Source organism: Bombus affinis, chromosome 1 (assembly GCF_024516045.1).
Source record: "Bombus affinis isolate iyBomAffi1 chromosome 1, iyBomAffi1.2, whole genome shotgun sequence".
NCBI classification, from domain to species: Eukaryota; Metazoa; Arthropoda; class Insecta; order Hymenoptera; family Apidae; genus Bombus; species Bombus affinis.
Window position 1 is genome coordinate 14,807,942 of NC_066344.1, and position 21,504 is coordinate 14,829,445.

Sequence of the window (21,504 nt, forward strand, 5' to 3'; positions counted from 1 at the left end):
TAATGTAGAAACCGTGAAATCGCATGCGGCAATGCGTTAGTTCGACCGCTAAGATAATAAGAAGAATAGCGAAGGAACGACGAACGCAAAGAAAATATGCTCAACTGAATGGCTGCAAGCATTTCGCATTATTCTTGGAACGAAGTTAGCAGATTTCGGGCGAAACGCTGGGCCGCGATAGAGGCAGATAACATTGTTTGCGAATGTCAAAGCCTACCTCGTAGCCCGTAAAACTGTTTTACGGCCGAAGGATATATATCCGTAGGTCGAATCGCGTGGAGTAGTCTAAAAGAACTGCATAGCGATTATGTTAACGGTCACCGTGACGCCGATGTGTCTGACGCAGGTAATTTTGCGAAACGATCTACACGAAAGCAACGATGTACTCGAGCTTGTCCAGTAGAGCTGCCAGAACGCAAAAGTTGTTTGCCAAATTCTCGGCAAAGCGCATAGAAACTCTCCTTGTTCATCTTGAAGGGCGAGCCTCCTCGCCACTCGTGTACACTCGTACACAGCTTGAACTGACCGCAAACTATCCAATCAATTTCAGTCTGTATGCAAGTTGAACAACCTATATAGCGGTTGTCACGGTGTATCTACTCGGATATACGACCTGTGCGATTCTATCGTTTCGATTGCCGAGAGGCGATATATGCACACAGTTGGACAACAGTTCCAGCTTGTTTCCCCATCCGAGCGTACGTTTTTCTATGATCCTTTGTATCGACGTATACATCGATTCTTGCAAACGAGATGACGCAACGATCTCATTTTTTAAGTAAAAATTAGGATAAGTTATTAACGAGTCGGTCGTGAAAAGTCGATCGATTCTATTTTTTCTTTGAAATTTACAATGAAAAATAAGTATCGTCAAGTATCGTCCAAATGCTTGGTGAATGAACACGCTGCAATTGTTATTTGGCACCTGCATTAGTGTCGACAAGGTCGGGCGCGTCCTTTATCGGTTTCCTAGAGCTTGCGTTAGATGGCAGCAGCTTCCCAAGAATAATCGTCGTACCACTTGTCTTTCCTGATAATCTATATTTACCCAAACTTTAAAGTATTCTGATAATGAAAATGTAAGTGGGAGGAAACAAGTGTCCTTGAATTCTCTGCTTACGGTACAAAAGATATTTGAATAATATTAGTTAGTACCATTTCATCGAACAGCGGAAAGGGTTCTCGTATAAATCGAGATTCGAATCTTTTCTAAAATCTCTTCGCTTTTCGAAAGCCATCAATATCTGTCTTGTAATGAATAAACGTTTAAATGATATTTTAGCGTATCTTTGCTCCTACGAAATCAAAGATATTGGCAACTCGACCGATTGACAATTCACACGATTATTCTCAAACTCTTAGGAAGCGTTATCGCAAAGTGTACACTTTGTGGAAACAAAAGGCGATCGTTACCTTTTCTTATTCTCCGAAGATATCCGTCGGTGTCGCGGTAACATCCTCATGCCGATGAAAGCGCCCCTCATGCCAGCATGCATCGTGATTAATCATTTAGTTACACACACCGGAAATTCAACGAAATGTGCACAATTCAACGAGCAAGGAGCGCTAGTAAGACGGGAAGAAATAAGCCTTTGTAGATCTGTGTCGTCGCAAAGACATTCCACAGACAAAGCGGCCGGGAACGCCATGAAATATTCTCGGATAATTCGCTGAAAGAATAGAAACGCGACTCGTGAAACACATCTCTACTTTATGTACTCGTTACTTGCCGAAAACGACCCTTTAAGACCGACCGAGCGAGAAATCGAGAAACCAGCTTTATGATTTCCAAGGGTCAAACTTTCAATATGATTTACCGTCGGTCTCTTCGCCATACGATTGTCATCAATGACTCACTAATCCTTCACTCTTTGACCATACGATTTCCGACACCAAGTTCTTTTTTTTCATTCACGAGTATACACTTTGTAGACTACAGTCAGTGTATTCTGTACACCCAATTTTCAACGACGACAAATTTCCAGTAGACTTTTTTTCCATTCCGATTGTTGCGCATTGCCGATCGGGTTTCCTTCGCCGCTTGCTTATTTTTCCATCCTGCCTTTATATATCTCGTTTTCGATTCGTAATCGGCGACACTACTGCACGCGTCGACGAAACACAGGACCTTTCATTTTCAATCGAGCAAAGCCGAGTTCGAAAGGCGATGCTCGCGGCAGGAACCATTAGGGTCCAGTGAAACGAAGAAATCGTTCGACACTGGATGATAGTTTGAACGACACATCGTCCGAGGTCCAAAGACGTCCGTTGCTATTCGCCTGCAACTATACGTTGAAAGGAGGGGAAAGAGCAACAGAGTCTCGAAAATATCGCGTGCCCGGTCGCGGGAAATCGCACAGTTCAAAATGTAGATTTCGGTGAAAGTAACGTGCTTCCGTTCGTGTTAAAACGATATCCACGCACTTAATTTACGAGGGAGAGATAAACGGAAAACGAATAACGATCGAAACTGGATAACGATCTTTCTTAATCGATGACACGATACTGGACGAATATTATGCGAAATAACGCTTTAATTGTTTCGTATTGCCATGACCCTTCCGATGCACTCGTTTCCACGCAAAAGTTTTATTATTCTAAGCATAGTTACCAATGCAGGTGACGAACTCGCCGTGCATTCGTATCAGCAACAACCATCGCTTTATGTTAATTAACAGATAAGCAACACGATTTAATGGAACGTTGTTTCCAAACGGTCTGCTGCATATTTATGCGCGTACGTATATATGGAAATATTTACCAAACGAATAAATATTTGACCGAGTTGATCGTTTACGTTTAATAATCCTCGCAATTTCGAACAAATCGTTCGTGACGTAAAACTCACGGGACCGTCGAGGCACGAACCGTTGGCAAAATATTGATGAAATTTTCAGCGATTCGAACGTCAGTCATCTGCGCTCTATTATCATTCGCCTCATAATTTACGAAATATTATTGGCACGTTTGCTTTCCTACATTCTCAAGTACCGCCAAGTTACAGTGTAAACTATATAGGCTGCAGGTTATACGGCGGTTAAGATTTTAATGGCCAGATAACAATCTTAATGGACTCTGCTAATCTTCCGCGAGAGGAACAGAGGAGTTTAACGTCCCAGGTGTCTACGTAGTAGAGGTCGCGGCGACGGCCTATAAATTACAGTGCCTGCATATACTACCCGCATATACGTAGGTTCGGCCGCCTAGCGGAGCGATAGGAAGTAGCCTGAACGAGCAAGTGCTTTCTTGAAAATGAACGAATCGTCGCATGTAGCGATTTAACGGGACGAATGAAGAATTTTTCTGACCCGATTTTTCAACTCCGATAGATGATTAAACGACGATTAAAATTGCTCCTCCGTATAAAACCTCTGCGCGATTTTCTCAAAGACGATAACTTTGTCAATTTCTTCCCAATTTCTGTATTACTCGTGCAGAGGTTTGAATCGGTGGAAGAAAAAAGGTTGGCGATTGCTTAAAAAGCCGCAGTTCCGAATTAAAGGAAAACGAATGAACGTTGAAAGACAGTCGCGTCTATTTCCAGACACTCGCAGGTGTGATGGCTCATCGAGATTTTTCCTGCGACTTCTATCGTGAGAAGTAGGGAAAAGGAGAGGCATAGAGGGGTGTCGATGTGGCATCGTTACGCTCCTGACATATTTGAATATGTGACAGAGCGTGGGTAGAGTAAGAGCCAGTATATTTTGGAAACGAAGGTAGCGTTCTGCCTGGCAACGACAAGATGGAATGGCTACGGGCGAAACGCCAGAAACTACATTTCCCGTGGTAAATAGGGTAGACACTAGACGCGGCGTAGCCACGGCCGCCATTGATAAACGGGCACGATTCGACCCCGTTTCAAGGTTTTGCGATTCATAAGCATCGTTGGTGAATGGTTTAGATTCTCTGCCTGTTAACCTGTTAAACGCGGACTCTCTTGATTCGAGTCGTTTTCCCTGTCTCCGAGTAAAGTCAACCGCTACCAGTTACGATCTTTTCAAAAACGACCTAAGCAATGCCGATTGCAATCTAACTTTCGAAGAAATGCAATACATCGCGTGAAAATGGAAAGACCTCTTGTACAGGCAAATACGCGTATTTTTCTATTTAAATATTTCCTGAATTTAATCCTTTGTCCTACAACAACGAGTGAGACTCGTGGTAAGATATTTTGCCGAAAAACAATAAACACGAGCCCGACTCGTATTTCGTTCGGACTGAATGTAAACAATACGAGCCTGGTTCGTGGCTCGATGGTTCTCAATATTTTCTTACTTTAGTTACGTGTAATCCTTCGTTACGTTCACACGTTTGGCATATAATTCCCTAAAAGAATTAAAAAAAACTCTTATACCTATCGTGTAAGTGAAAGGAAAATCTAATATTGTTGACAGCAGTGCGAAGTATGTTATTATTGCGGACAGTGATTCGATAGATGCTTCTGATAATGACAGTGATGGTAGCGATGTTGTGTTTACTATTGTGTTTCATTGTTTCGAAAAATATCACACAGTTGAAGATTACTAATTTTCTCAAAACGTTATTAATTTAAACTAAGTATTAATTTACAAATTCTTACTGATATATTGCCCACTTTCAAATAATAAATCATGTTTGTTCACCGATCAATCGATCATAATTACTTCCCAGACATCTTAAAAGTATTAGTTGTGTCCAAAGGTGTTTATTATTTCACAATTCCTTTCGTTGCGCCGAAATATACGTGTCATAAGACACGTACATTTCGCGCAAGATCGAGCACACGACTAAACAGCTAAATGACTCGACGCGTGACCGACCTTCTTGTTTATTGCGGTCCGAGCAATCGGCAGTTAGCGGGTAGGACAAAGGATAATAACGTAGTATCGTGTGGAAGTTTCGATATTCGATACACGTGCAGAGAAGTTATTCCCATTTAACGTGGCATTCTTTGATAATCCTAAACGGATTAGACAAGGATGGCGCTCCATTTTGATAACTCGGTTCAGCCGCTCGATCGGTTTAGCGTGAAATCAGCGCTTTGAGAGAATTTCAGTTTACAAGCTGCCGCGAGAAAGCTTTAAAAACAATTACGTCGCGTTTAATTGCGATCCGCGTAAGCGTTTACGGTATACGGAAGCGATTGAATCCGTTACGCTCGTCTGCGTCCGAAATTCCCCAGTAACGAGAGAAAAAACATAAAGGGAAGAGGTATAAAGTACTTTTACACGAGCGACCGATCAAATTTGTAAATCTATCACGTACGTTCCACGTGTTCCCGTTTGAATTTATGAAGCTGCGTTCCGTGCAACGACCCGCTGCATAAAATAACCCGCTATCACAGAGTGACGTGCTAGTGATTAAGCGTACGCAAACATACGATTCTACCTACGGCTAATTTAAAAACAACCGTTCTCTCGCCTGCTGGTCTACGGTTAAGAGAACAACGTGGAAGCCGTGTTTTGCTCTGGCTTTGATCGAAGATTACTTTCCAGCGGAAATGAGGCAGAGGGTTCAACGTCTGAAAAAATAAACGACTAAAGACAAAGGATAGATTTCGTAAGATAAAACACGAGAAGGTACATGAATATGGATGGGCAGAAGACGTAAAAAATTAAATTTCTAAGGAACTTTAGAACCCTCTACGATTCTTTAGTTTTATCCCATTCGAAATATACCAGTGTCATATATAGTCGATGCAAGTAGATCAATGCTGCCGAAAAAACGTAGCGTAAATCTTTTCGCGTTTGCCTTTCGTTCTCTTATTTGTCTTATGCATATTCGCGATCATAATTACGATCCCGTACTACGTAGATTGAACATGATTATCGCTGGAAAACAGGAGACAGATTGCCGACATTTTTATCTTGTTTAAAATAATAATTTCGTCGATCGCACTCAGCTTGGCCAGCTTATAAATTTTAGCGCGTGTTCGCGGTCTTTACGTAATGCTGTGGTTTTCCGGGTTGCTTTCTTCGCGTACGATATCAGAAACAGCAACCCCATTATCAGGGTACGTACACGTGTTAACGCATTATCGGATCGCGTTCATCGCGTTCCTGCATCTTTTCATAATTTTAGAAGTTCGGTGTCGACGATATGTAACGTCAAATTATTTAGAACGTAACATATTTCTCTATTTAACGACGTATTCCTACTTCGCTTTGTTTCGCTCGTAACATAACCTTCAAAATTCTGCAACCTTGCAACGCCTGTTATAAACGTATATACATGTAATGAATAAGTATATAAATAAATAAATAAATTTAATAATAATAAATAATAACGATACCCGTTAACAGTGATCAAAGTTTCCCGATAGACGGTACTATTAACAGAGCGGGGGTCAGGTAACATTCGACGCGATAATCGAGCATGGCGGCAGCCTAATTAGCTCCGCGGCAGAGAGATACGCAGTCGGAGACCGAGTCTGGTGGACGTTCCATTCTGCGCATTCTCCACGTGCCAAATTCCAAGGTAATTCCCATTCTCTGACACAGGGACGCGTTGCTGGCTGCGTGTTGGCCGTTCCGAAGCCACGCGATTCCTGTTGCTGAACGACGATTGCCAGCGATCCGCCGGATAGCTAGCTGAACCTTTCTTCCAACTGTGGGGGACCGAAATTTCGTCAGGTGCGCGCAATGACGTTAACTGGATGCAGTCGTTGCACGATCGATCACGCGGCCAGGCCGCACTGCGAAAATCGCTGCCATTGCCTCGAAACTTTTCGTTTGTTTTAAAAACATCTGCAACCCGCGAAGAATGCCGCTGTATCGTCGGCGATGCGACGTATAAAACGTCAGCCATTCGCTCGACCGATACTAGCGCCTTCGTTTCAGCGAATATGTAGTACGTATGTGTACATTTAATTAGTCGTGTCATTGACACGACGACCACGCCGCGAATCGCTTGCCCCGAACATTGAAAGTGCCACGTGAAAAGTCACGTCGGTGTTCTCTGCCGGAAGAGGTCGGCCAACGCTGGGTGACAGGCTAATAATCGCAGACTCGTAGAAAGAGAAGCTGGAGATCGGCGAAAGACCATCTAACTGCAGCGCGAAGCGTAAGACGCTACTGTTGATGGTTATAAAGTATTCATTAGGTAATTTTCTCGACAGCAGTGGAGTTAAAAGATTGGGTGGAGAAAAGAGTACTTTGAATCTGACGAAATACCTTTTAAGCTCTTGTTACGTAATCGGACATAATCGCAGTGTTAGAACGACGCCGAGGACGAAACAAATCCTTGCAAGTCGATAGCTACTTGATACCATTCTTTATGTTCTCTTCGTTATGACGCGTTGACCCGATCAACGAGTAAGACTTTACCTACCGAGAAAACCGATTCTTTCCGAGACCAGTACTATCGGACGATTTTACAATTGGTTCCTACAGAATTCCTGTCTGAATTCGTTTACTTATCGGCAGCTAGATGAAACGGGCTCTTCCGATAACTGCACTGAAAGAACAGTTGGTAATACCCACTTTCCAGTCTGTCTGCGAATTTATCGTTCTTGTACGAGTGTTTTATTCGCTCGTGCAGATTTTATTCTCTATTTACCGACAGCTATCCTTTATTTTGATATTTCTCGCCTCAGCAGGCGTCTTTTTCGGGAGATCGTTTGGCATTGGAATTTCAATGGTCTTTCTACGGCGATTTCCATTATTGTTAGTCAAAATTCATGAGACCGAGTGAACGCGGTTTAGTGTCGTCGCACTCTTGAAAGGGGCGTCCCTAGGACACGAGCGCGCTGGTGCACGTGCACTCGCGCCGGTGCACTCTGCCTCGCCACGCTAGAAAGGAAAGGGATATTAAAGCGAGAACACATTCAACGGAGCGTTGGTAGGCAAACCGTAATAACAGCAAGTGGAAACGTCAGAACGGAAAACTCGCTCGTTGTCAAGCGTCTATTCGTAAAGCGGTCTCAGACCAGGCATTACCCGCTTTCTTCCGCGAATCCTCTTCCTCGTGGTTTTTCATCTAAGAATGAAACCGCGTTCAATTCACGTAGTCGCGAGTTACGTTACATTACTTAGAAACGCGTCGCCCTTCTCCAAATTGTTTCGAATCTAAATCAAATCTGTACTATCGTGTTCCATTTCGTGCCGTTTGCATTTCGGGACGAAACTATATTTCCAATGGAATAAATCACCGACGATCTTTCCTAAAGCACATCGAATTCTCGATCTTTCCGAGCAGCTTTTTAGAGACGCGAGAGGCGTAAAAGCGAATCCATCGATTCCGCGGTAACCACGCAGTCGGTGGTGGACGAGGGGTGCTCGACCACTCGAAAGAGAAGAGAAAAAAGAGCGTACCGACTGTTTACCGGGGATACGCGCAAGAAGCAAAGCGAGGCGAGGCGAGTGCGAGGCGAGTACAGGCCAAGCAGGAAAGCGGGGCAGAGGGATATGTCGCAATGCGTCTTGACGTCACCGGTGGGACGTCGTTGGTGGGATTCGTTGGTAGATCCCCCAGCAGCGGGGCGGTACAGGACGAAAGAGGGAGGAACGGATGCACGTGCACCCGATGCATCTACGCCGCTACGAACCCCGCCATCTGTCGAGAACTCTTGACAACCGAGTCACGAGTTCGTTCGCTGATAAGACCGATCCTTTTTATCGATCTGCCGTTTCCTCGCCGCGGTCGTCGCTACCTTTCCCTTTCATTCATCCTATTGCAATTACGAACGTGCCCCAGCCCTTGTCATTAATTTTTAGTAATTTCGGTGGAACGAGGTGATACCAAGATGGAAATCTGATTCCGCGAAAGAAGATCCATGAAATTTTGTCGAATAAACTTCAAGGGGATAGTGGAACGTAATACGTGTTTCTTTGCTGGAGTTTCTTTATGCTCCGTAGCGGAACGCAAATTGATCTATCTATTATTGTAGACGATATACGAAATCGGTCGTCCAAATTGTGGTTAGAAGCGTTTAATGACACGAATTAAACGCCTAACGAGAGAAAGGCCGCCGATTCACAGTCATGAAATAGCAGTGAATTACTTCCACTTTACGTTTACCGCGTACACACGCGCCTCGTCGTAATCTGTCGGTCGGGCCGTAAGTCGAAGTCAAAGGGATAGAAACGAACAGAGCGTGTAACGATAACGGATAAATATAAATTTCACAGGGCTCGGCGCGACGTTAACGTTGAAGCAGGCTCGCCCCTGAGCGCCGAACGATTTCAAATTTCCAACTATATTTAGTTAGCCTTTGACACACAAGACGAGAGAGACGATTCGCGCGTTCGACATTAATTTACCGGCTCTGGAATCTTTCACCTGAATATTTCGAAGCCGGCCGCTGCCTCGCTTACCGACTATATAAATTCTTCAACCAGCACGAGATTTACACGAAGATTCTGCTTCAACCGCGTTACTAATTGCAGGCTCGTAATTCTCAGGAACGCAATGTACCATGTAACGGGTGCAACCGAGTAATTTTCGACGAAACTTGCTAACGAATTTCCTTGGCTCTCTCGGGACAGCACGTTTCCAGCGAGACGATAAACACCCAGTAAATCTTCGCGAAGCTCGCGAGCTTTTAATTCCGTTAATCTCATCTTGGGCCTAATATCCTGAACGGGGGCGACCATGTAGGCCGAAAAACTGATCCAAGTGAATTATTATCGTCTCATATGAAAGACGCCCACTAAAATTACTTGTTCTCTCGAACCTTCCGCTCGAACGATAATGTCTGGCGTATCTGCTTCTCTCTCCTCATTTCCTTCTCCTCCCTTCCCTCCACTTACTCTCTCGGAGAAGATCGATGATCTCGTCGGTTTCTCGTCGCTTAGAAACTTCCGGCGAAGGGAATTTAAGCCGGCGAGGGCGTTCATCGCGACCTTAAAAGACGAGGCTATTTTTGTCCCGTCCTTTCTAGCCGGTATAAACGTCCGAGATGAGAAGTTTGCGAACTTTCCGTGGCGACCTTCTTTCCTCCGAGAATCGGGGTTACTCCTCGCGCGTCGCGGAGAGTTTCCGGCCGCGTGTGTGCGACCGTCGTGGCAGCGCGAGCGCGAGCGCACGTTCGAACGTCATCGAAAATCTGTTCGTGTGCCACGAGTCGACTCCTAACTACGTTTCCAGATCCAACAAGAACGAAAGCCGAGAACCCTTCAACTTTTTCGCTCGCAAGTTATACGAGCTCGTTTCGATACGCTCGTTTCCCACCAGATGACGGTTATCGACGATCGGTTTCGAAGGACAAGCGACGTCTCCCGACCAAAAAACCTACTAATTAATTCGTACTTCTTGCTTGAACGCGCGGCAATCGGTAGGAAAGGCCGAGGATTTCTCTGAACTGTCGGTAATTAAACGTTCGCGCTGACAAAAGTTGGACGGTTGCGTTTAAATAATCGAGAGGAAACGAAGCGTTCGTTAGCGAAATGCTTATCGCCTCGATGGAAGATTAAGAAACGATACAATTTCCTGAATATTCCACGCGATTGGCTCGTCGTTGCCGTTAATAGCCTGATCGATACCCGACGATTCGTACGATCTCGATTCCACGGAAATAATGAAAGAGCGTACGGTCGAGCGGAAAAAAGTAACCCATTTCCGGCGCAAATTGTCTATGTTCTTTTTAAAGGCCTTTACGTCTTTGTCCGCCGGTAATTGGGCTCTCTCTGGCATGACAATTGCCACTCGCATCCCGGTCTAATTTCAAGAAAGGAAAGCACGTGTGTGTATGTGTAGCGGTGCCAATTAAAGGCAGCGAAACGATGGTTACGTCGGAAAGTAATCACAGACCTTTCGACCGGCTATACGCGTCACCTTTCGAAATTGTGAAAGTCGAGTGCCGGCTCTTGCTTCCACACCGTTCAAACACCGCTGTTATTACCGCGTAATCTTCTACTGAAATTAGGGAGAGCTTCTTCTTAAAATGATTTATTCTTGTCGTTAGCTTAAAAAAAGTTGTATGACGCGACTTCGAATACGTTTTAAAGTAGAATCGGCTGCATCTCTTCGGAGTCGAGGCAACGTTTCTAAAAATAATTTTTTCTACGTCGTTAATCTGAAAAACGTATGTAAGCAGATTTACCTCGTTATCGGAGAAATTTATCTCCGATTCAATTGTCGACCATATCCTCTATTTTCTCTCCTCGTTTTCCCGCCCTTTTTTAGATCACCGATGATACTTTTTAGTTTATAACTTTCATAAGAGAGCATAGATTCATCGGTGCGTGTCGATATCGACGAGCATCGCTTTCAAAGCGGGCACGGAAAAGAGCCTTTAGATCGCATACCAATGACCGCTCGCGTTTCACGCGGCTTTAAAAAGCGCTTCTCCTTTAGTGTCAACAAATACCTCCGTAACAGTCGCGCGTAATAAAAATAACCAGCGTCGCCCGTAGTCGCGAACTAACTGAAATCTCAAAAATAACTTAGCGCCGATCTCGTCGGTAAGATCCCCAAAAATTCATAAATAAGTAATCGATTATCGATCTGTTCTAACGTTACTGTCCGCGTTGCGATTAAAAAACAAAGCCTGTTCGCACGCCGATCGTCCGATCGAATAACGTCGATATGTCTCGCTGCTTTTTGTTTGAAACGTCGTGTACAGACAGCAATTATAAACGGATCTAGAGTTGATTTTCGTTTATTGCGTATTAAAAAAAAAAGGCGGAAAGTTATCAGGAAAGAGGAATGCACAAAAGAGGCAGTCACGCTCCCGTATGCGGATAATACAGAATTATAGACAGCCGTGGAGATTAGTTTACCGAATGCATTGCGAAAGTTTCCTATCGAGACCAGTAGATGGCTCCACTCGTATGAGCCACGCCGACCCGATACACGTGTATCCTTAAGCACGACGCGTCGCGCTTTAAACGGACTCATACTACTGCGGCTGCTTAATACGATGCTTGTCTCCTCACGATCCTCGTTATTGAGATACATTATACCTCTCAAGCTAAACACTTGCTCGCGTTCACCGATCCACACCGATAAGGGATACTTGTTTTCGCTGTCGTGTCGCGAATAATACTGCAAATGATGTAGATAATTATCGGCGATTCTTTCTTTATATTTATTTCCCCCCATAAATTACATATTACTATTCTTCTTACTTATCATTATCCTCTTGCGTTATTAGCATCGTTTCCGCATCTTGCCTTTCAATTTTTGCCAAAACGTCTAATACCATGTAGATATAACATGTACAATATCCGATATCTTCTACATTGAGAAACATAGAACTAACGATAATCGCGTTTCTAATCAAACAGCGTAATTGTGCGTATATTACAGAACGAGAGACGAAGAGTGGTTCGTTCGAGAAGACGAGATAATTTTGAGGAGAAATTCTGTGACGCGTTGGCCAAAGTCCGCATAGAATCATAGAGGGGCGAGCGTGCGCGCGCTCTCATTTCTCTACACTTGAACCCTAGCGTCTGGAGCGCACGTTCCATCGATTCATCGTGAAAATCATGAATGAACGTAATCCCTTCGACGCGGAGCATGCAGTTTGGTTTCTCGCCCGGCAACAGTATCAGCATTTTGTGAAACGAATAAGGAAACACCAAAAGGTTTCGAAGACAGCGTGGCGTACCAGAAACTTTCGTTTGAATTCTCCTAGATATTTCAGTGCGTTGGCATTGAACATTTTCGTACGACTATTTAATCGCATTAAAAGATAAATTAAAGTGTGCATGAGGAAGTATCGTTTGACATTTGTAATTGAACGGAACAGGAATGTCAAGAGCAATTTACTGGTTGACAGAATTTGACGTTTAGAATTTCAGACAGAGACACGAAGTTGGAAGATTTAACGAAGCATAGTTGCAGGAAACGATTACGATGAAAAATCATGCCGTCGCTTGAGGAGAAGGTCAGGAGCGTGGCGATGTTTCTGGGACACGGCGAGCTTAATCTATTCAGCCCTGATTTAAATGACCTTCGATTGTGGACGGCAATGAGTTAAATTTAGGTAGCCCTTTGGGATTCTAGTTCACACTCTTGCACCTTTTATCCCGTCGCTAGCTTTGTTCTTTGCATTTCTTTACCGGCATCGCTACCAAACCGAAACAGTTCACTGCCCAATAAATGTCTCCTCTGATGTACAAAAGAGCACGCTATAAATTACCCCGATAATTTTCAAGCTAAGGACCTTTCTTCGATTGCAGATCGCTAACGAGTACAAAATGTATTAAGTAACCGTGCGTATCTTTTACTCTAAACGCATCTTCCATTCAACTTTTAATTCGATAGTTTCAGCGATTCGAACTTTTCGTCGATGGATTTCTGGTACTTGCACGTTCGAAGGAAAATACGAGTTCGTGAACTGAATCCATAGTAACTGAAACTCGTAATCAACAGCCACGGTTGTTCGTTAGAATTTCAATACTTTGCCAGGTCGTTCATGCGTACACTCGGCGAGAAAAGTTATCTGGTTTTGCCTTTGCACGTTGTTTCCGACCGGCGATACGAGCACAAGCTTCGAACTGATTTCCCTTCGCAATTTGCCCTTAGAACCGTTCGACCAAGTAACTGGCCGTAAAGCTCGCAATGTGGCGATTGTGCGCGCAAGAATAAAGATCGACTGGTCAATTAACGCTCCCTCCATTCAGCCTGCAATGCTGAATGAAAGTATCGTATCTGCGATATCTATACTCCAGAGGTGGCTATTATGGTGTCATCGTTAGACGAACGATTTTTGCTAAAACGCCAGTTCCCAGTCACACGAAATACAACGAACTAGTCGATACTCGTAGCCAGGCGTCGGAAGCAGGTATTCATGCAATTATCGGGTCCGACAAGCTCGATGCCAATTTCCGCAATGATATTTCCAAGATTAAGTACGCTCGGATCAATGTCGTCGTCGCCTCTACGACCATCTATAGCTCGTATAATGTATATATATTATACGTATAATACTCGTATAATACATACTCATATAATACGTACTATATAGCTCGTATAATATATATATATTATACCTATCCCCATATATAATATATATATATAACTATGAATAATAATAATCTAATTGTAGTAAAGATCCTACAATATATATACGTATATATACCATCCCCCATATATAATATATATAATTATAAATATCAATAAACTAATTGTAGTAAAGATTTCACAATATATATACATACATTATACGAGCTATAGATGGTCTATATAAACATTGTTATTACATATAACATATATATATATATATATTTGTAAATATAATAATAAACCAATTGTAGTAAAAATCCTTCAATATATATACATATATATACCATCCACCATATATAATATATATAATTATAAATAACAATAAACTAATTGTAGTAAAGATCCTACAATATATATATATATATATGGACCATCTGTAGCTCGTCAAACGCATATATATACATCTGTGATATATATATGGGCCATCAATAGCTCGTCAGACGCATTGCGTGATATATATATATATATATTGTAGGATCTTTACTACAATTAGTTTATTATTATATTTGCAAATATATATATATATTATATATAATAATAATACACATATATAGACCATCTATAGCTCGTATAATACACATAAATATATTGTAGAATCTCCACCGCAACCAGCCTATCACCATATTTACAAATATATATATATCACATACAATAACAATACATATATAGACCATCTACAGCTCGTATAATGTATATATATATATACATATTGTAGGATGTTTACTACAATTAGTTTATTTGCAATAAATGGATTAAACAGATGTTGATGAAACAGGAAACGACGGTTGTTTAACGTGAACTAATCACAATAACGTATTATAATTAAGACAACTAGATAGTTAATTCGCAACTCTCGTCACCACGCACCCAACGCTCTCTCGACAACGCAATTCGCACTCTCTGACGTCTCAACTCGCAATGACAGTTGATTCGTTTATGTCCCTTAGCAATGTTCCTTGTCTTTCGTCTTAGCCCCACAACGCACATGCTCAGCAACCGCTTGTTTATAATTCGCAAGACACCCCCTCCCTGGCCCCTCGTCCACAATACTGCAATATATTATATATTATTATTATTATTATTATTGTTATTATTATTATATACATATTACAGATACACGAATCAGCCTGAAACTTTGCAGCCTGAGAATTCTTTTCGCTGTCGTTGTGAAATGACAGTTGGAAGTTGACGGGAACGCGAAAATCAAACACGAAGATAGGATCATGAAAAAAGTTCGAAAGCTGAAAGTTCCATCGACTAACTTTATTCCGTGCACGAGCTTCTTTACTCGACCGGGTATCTTTAATCGAATCTTCGAGTCGCATAGAGAAAGCTGGAATGCTGTAAAGATAAAAAAAGATCCCACTTTCTGCAATACGCTATTATAAATGACGAACCGAGCTATTTATACGGAACGATGCGACTGAGGCCGTTACCACGGAAGCTATCTTAAGGGGCAGCATGGTTGTTGCCGGTATCGTCCAAGACACGTCTTATTTTAGATGTTCAACTGCGATCTTGAAAATGCCTATGTTAGAGAGGATCAAAGCAGCGCCGATCGTCCTGGCTGAATTCCTCGAAGAATATCCGATGCGCATGTCGATCGAAAGGGAAAAAAGAGAGGAATCGCGAGAAAGCAGATTCAGTCTGGAGACTCGGTTTCCCTGACACCCTTCGTCTAACGTAATTAATACGTCTATAACTCAATGGCTCGCGAATTTTAACGAGATCGATGCAGCCTGCGCGGCAAAGAAACGCGGCAACGTACTTGTAAGAATAAAATATTCTTCGTGAAAACGTAACACGTAATTTCGATCGATTTAACGCGCGTTTAATAATTGTTGCAATTTCGCAAGAAATCTCAGAACGTGTCTTAACTGTTGAGGATGACTGATAGAGGAACGAGTGGATGAATTTGTAATAGGAAAATATATCGAAATAAGTATAGGTATAATGTATGCTGACCCAGATCCTCAATCTTATAGCGTTACAGTACAATAGGAAGAAGTTATGATAGGGAGCATTTCATATATTTATAGCAAAGGATGTTATCAAAAATGTTAACCTTGTAGCTGTGGCTGAAGGCTACAAGAAATAGCAATAGAAATCTACTTATAGCTCTTTTATTTCTAGACCTTGCAATCTAAAACAATATTTATATTCGACGATAATATGCACCTCTTCTCTTAATTTCGAATTTTTTCTTTCATCAAATTCTATTCTCTCGTTATTATTCTATTCGCTACTTGAAGAAGAAAGAAGTTAAAAAATTATTTAAGTGGTCAATTATATTTCGCGGCGATGATTTTGTTTAACGATTTCTCGCGTTGTTTATACGAAACATCCAATTGAAGGCATACATTAAAAGTATAAAAAGTATAGGTAAAATTAAAAACATCAAAGACAACTAAAGATAAACAGCACGACTTGAACGTGATATTGAACATTCAAGATGATTTACTTAGTCGTAACTGACGGTGTAACTTTTGAATTAGTTTTTACACCACTCAATTGGTGTATTTTATTTTATCACATGCTGTTTACACGAAACATCAAATTGAGGATATACATTAAAGGTATAAGAAGTATAGGTAAAATTAAAAACATCAAAGATGACTAAAGATAAATAACGCGGTTTGAACGTAATATTAGAAATTGAAAATGCATTTAATTAGTCGTAACTGATGTTGTAACTTTTGAATTAATTTCTACACCACTCAATTGCTGTATTTTATTATATCACATATTGTTTAGCGAACCTATACGCTGTACACTCACTACTTGAAGAACAAAGAAATTTAAAAATTATTTAAATGGTCAATTATATTCCGCGGTGACGATTTTGTTTAACGATTTCACACGTTGTTGACACGAAACATCAAAGATGACTAAAGATAAATAACACGGTTTGAACGTAATATTAAAAATTCAAAATGCATTTAATTAGTCATAACTGATGGTGTAACTTTTGAATTAATTTTTACACCACTCGATTGGTGTATTTTATCATATAGCGTACTTCATAAAAACAGAAAAAGTGGCGTAATTAATTGTCAACAATTCCAGGTAAACAATATATAATAACAAATAAAAAAACAAAAAAAAAGAAAACTCATTGCTAAGGTCAAAAAGGGAGATCTGGCCGTTCGATGACCACTCGATCGGTGTATTTTATTATATACTGTACTTTATAAAAACAGAAAAAGTGGCGTAATTAATTGTTAACAATTCCAGGTAAACAATATGTGATAATAAATAAAAAACCAAAAAAAGAAAAGAAAACTCATTGCTAAGGTCAAAAAGGGAGATCTACCCGCCGTTCGGTGTTAAAGGAAAACCAACCGAGTAAAGTGGCACAAACGTGAAAGGTTTCCGCGTTAGCTGTGAACAGCCTCAGCCGGTGCTGCGTCACGATGCATCTGCATGTCGCATGTAGTCCGCAAAGGCGAAATCCAGTTAACAGTAGTAAACAAGCCCCGAGTAGTTGTTGCGACGACGTTTGTAACGAGGACAATGAAACGGCAATGCCGGTTCGTTGCGCCATGATCGAATCCCGTCACTTTTACACGACAGCCTCGTCGGACGTTGATCTCAATCTACCGATAAATTTTCCTAATTTGCTCTTCGTTTCTCGTAAACGAAATTCAAAAGAAAAAGTGTGAAAGAAAAGTTCAACGATCGATTCGAAGGACTGCTATTGCTATTGCCATTGCCGTTGCTGGAAAGTGGAGGAAACCATATCCCAGCACTGGGCGAGTCCGAGATTGTTACGTAAACGCGAAACGTAAAATAATTACACGAAACGAAGTGAACAAGGCACGAAAGGCTAGCCCTATTTGCATAATCGTCACATTATTGCTTCGTTAACGTCAACACAGTCGGTGCGCGAGATTAAACGGATTAGAACAAGCCGGGCCGAAAGAGGGATTAAACTTCACGAGGCTCGAGCACGAGCCTATCTATCGTAGAGTAGATAGGGAATTACTATAATTTACAGCCAACGATCCTATTATACGATTCACGGTTAGATGGGACACGTTGATCATGCGCGTTCCGTGTCCATCGCTCAGATCCGATCAGACTTTGAACTTGCAACTTGCGGATTCCGGACACTCCGCCATGTCAATGGCTAATAAATCAAAGCTATGTGCATTTTCCGCAACAAATCTACGTAACAGTAGGTAGTATTAGTACAGTAATAGCATAGCTGTCTCGAGAATCAAATTGAAATTGTTAGAAGAGAAATTGTTTGCGAAGCGACGCCAGACAAATTAAAAATATAACAAAGCCAAGTCGTTCGTCCAAGACGACAGGATCTGGTAACAGATGTAGCAAGATCTAGGCTGTCGCGAGTTCAATGTTTCCACGATGACGAGACAGCGAGCAATGCGAAGGAAAGAGAAATTCGAACGTATCGCTACTTGGCGAAACTTCGCTCGATCATCGACCAATGTTCTCCTACGCAACGACCAGCCGATCAGGGAAAATGAAAGTAGCGTGGGATGTCGGATCGCGATCTAATCCGCCGGACAAGCGAGAAAGTAAGGAAAATTGGTTCGATCTCGCCTCGCAGTCGCTTCCTTGGGAGCCATCAAAGGTTCGCGAAATCCGGAACGTTCTGCTCTCTGGAGACAAGGCGACTCGACCCCGAGTAACAAAACGACTCGACTTAGAGCAACAAAGCGACTCGCGACCATCGACCATGCACGAGGGAACGCATTTTCCCACGACGATGAAAGTTTTAGTTAGGTAAAGGATAGCTGCAGTTGCGAAAGTCGTTGGAGTAGCGGGCAAAAAAGCGAAGCGGAAGAAACAGACAGGAAACTCGATTGGCCGATTTATAAGAGTATCGGCTATATGTGGCGCGTTGCGGTCGAATTTGGCAAGAGTGTCGTTCGCGAGTTTGTCCCGCCAGCGAATTCCATTTGGCAACGTTTCAACGCGCGTCATTTTCTCTGAATTCCAACCGATCACCGGTGCGACGGCGCGCGCCCGTTGTGCCGGTCAAAAGAACGTGACACGCGTCGACCTAAGCGGAACGCTCTACATACGCGTCTCCAACCAGCAATCTCTTACTGCTATATCACCGATAAAAGCCATCTTATCGGTTGCCCGACTTTATCGACTTTTAGGGGATTTTGTCGCTGGCGAGGTATTCGGTTTGTCTTCGTCGGCCAAGGCGCTTGTTCCCGCCGTGTACGTTGGTTCACGTCCGACCTTACGAGGACCCTTTCCACTTCAATCCGCGTGCCTTTGAACAGCGACCTCTGATGGCTCGGTTCGATGACTGTCTTCCCGGAAATCGTAAGAAATTTACAATCGTAAAGATCGTTTACAAAATCGTAAGAAGTTTACAAAGATCGTCGTTTTCGACTTGAGGAGTAAAACGATGAGATACGTAGACAAATTGCTGGGAAATCTGCAGACGAATTTGTAAAATTACAAGGAACATGATGTACCGAGCATCGTCTGACGAAAATGCATCGGCGGTGCCAGAATTTCGTCGGCGACGAACGATTCTAACCGTCTGAGTCGCAATCAGTCCGATCGCGTTGTTTGGATTTTGTGTGGGAAAGCGCCAGTGCGTTTGAACGCTACGGATGACTGACGGTATTTTGTATTTCAATGTTATCTTCTCAATAATTTCTATTGAACAAAACATGAATTATTTATAAAGTAATAGTACGCATATATAATAATATAGAAGTATTTCATAAAGTAACAAATATGACGAGCGCTATTTTGCTGCTTGTCTCTCTTCGAAATCGATCAAGACAAGCGCTATCGCGCTCTTTCAATCCTGTTTTTCGATGACACCTGGGACTCAAACGGTTAACACTTTGACTGCCACGTGAGTCGTATATGACCCGCCACGGTTTCTCCTGTGACGCTACGGTGGTCATTGGCGACCGGAGCACTTGAACTTCTTACAATTGTAAAAATTGAATGAAAATTGACAGTTAGGGCATTTTGAATATAACCGATAAATAGAAGATACTTTGACATAAAAAGTGTCCCGTTGAACAATTAAACGTTTTTATTAGAACATTAATAAAAAGAATGAGAACAAATGTTGCATCTAACGGTGCACTGTGTTAAAACACTTTAAACATAAACGTGGCTCATCGATACAATCTGGACGATGGGTGGTCACCTTTTTCGTCCGGTTCTTAGTAATTTTTCATCCTAACTGTTTAACATTTTTTTTATACCACTCTCTGCAAAATTTTCGTGCCACGTACGCTTGCCCTTCTTTCTTCTGCATTTCGTGTCGCAATCTTTATCGAATAAATATATTTGACGGCTTTGGTGAATGGCACTGTGTAAGGTGCGTTGCGAGTGCCATTCTAAAATCTGATAGCTCGATTTTTGTTTTTCTTGCTTGTTTATAGAGTATCATCGCGTTTGAAATTGATGTATTTAACAATAACTCTAAAGCTAATTTTATACATCCCTCGAGGGTTCTTCTCTGTGGTGTAGAATATACTATCATTCGATCTGATAAATCTGCAGCACATTTTCCTCTGTTGTAATTTACCACTACCATTGCTTTATCAGAAACATCATTTATTTTCCGGACTTCTACCATTTCAGCCGAATGTATCGTCGAAATCATGAAAATAATCATAATACTGTTTACTAATATCTTCTACACGTTTCAACAATATATTCCGCACGTTTTGCTTACGACGAAATAACCAATGCGAATGGTTTGTTGAAATAGACGAAGCCTTGTTATAATATGTCGCTATCAACTGTTACGAAGGCACCACGGTGGTCACCCGTGACCACCAATAAGATAAACGGTCCATTGGGGAAGAATGTTGTCTTACATCATCAATTTATTATTATTTTGCCATTATATGCTTTGAATAATAAAAATACTCCCGTGGTGTCCTCGGCGAAACGTGTGATTACGCCGTGGTAATTAAAGTGTTAAGCGTCGAAGCAAACGACGAATGATCGCAGTATGTAATCCACGTTACAGTTTGCGCGATGATCGTTTTATTACGCTCGTTCCTCTGTCTCGTGAAAAAGCATCCGAAACGAACGAAAACGGTATTTAATTCGCGTTCTCTTTTGACCAGGAGCAACTAGATCCGCGTTGCTGTTTTGGAAAGTATCCAAAACGAAAATTGAAATACTCGGCCGCAGCCAGTCCATGCAAACAGGTCCTTTATATTGGCTTTCAAGAAGAATATTTTCACGCGTCCATCTCTCGCGTCTCAAAGCCACAATCAATGTCCTACCGACGAGGTATATGAATATAGGAAATGATCGACGTTCTTCCATTTGCCATCGGCAAATTTCATCTTCCGTCTTCCTACTACGCTCGATCGTTTCTCTAAATGCGATCTGATAGAGTTTATTCCACTTGTTCGATCGTTTCTCTCGCGAAAGAGCGACGTAAAACAGAGAAGAAATATTACATCTGCAAAGCGGACTAGGAACAACGACTCGCTGAGGATCAAGACACTCGAAGTGTTCGACGCGAATAGAACGAACTCGAGGCGAAGCATCGATACGACAGGAAGCGGGACGAGACAACGCGACGCGTAGTAACGAGACGCGTTC

The 21,504-nt window shown here is 42.1% G+C and overlaps 1 protein-coding gene and 2 long non-coding RNA genes across 11 annotated transcripts in view; 1 reads left to right on the top strand and 2 right to left on the bottom strand.

Moving 5' to 3' along the window:
* The window catches only part of LOC126922840 (uncharacterized), a 177,417-nt gene that overhangs the window by 139,584 nt on the left and 16,329 nt on the right, over window positions 1–21,504 (top strand). The window lies entirely within an intron of this gene.
* LOC126922544 (uncharacterized) overlaps window positions 1–21,504 on the bottom strand; it is a 66,799-nt gene that overhangs the window by 7,672 nt on the left and 37,623 nt on the right. For 8 of the 9 annotated variants that reach the window (XM_050735294.1, XM_050735285.1, XM_050735239.1 and 5 more), the window contains one exon: window positions 14,475–17,525. The exons of the other annotated variant lie outside the window; for it this stretch is intronic. In XM_050735294.1, the coding sequence (XP_050591251.1) occupies window positions 17,307–17,525 (219 nt within the window). In that variant the 3' untranslated portion in view covers window positions 14,475–17,306. Of the gene's footprint in view, window positions 1–14,474; window positions 17,526–21,504 lie in introns of those variants that run through there. 9 annotated transcript variants of the gene reach the window in all.
* Window positions 816–5,611, bottom strand: LOC126922823 (uncharacterized). The gene is made up of 2 exons (XR_007712948.1): window positions 1,414–5,611; window positions 816–1,038 (listed from the first exon to the last, which is right to left on the bottom strand). It is a non-coding gene; the product is annotated as an uncharacterized LOC126922823 (long non-coding RNA).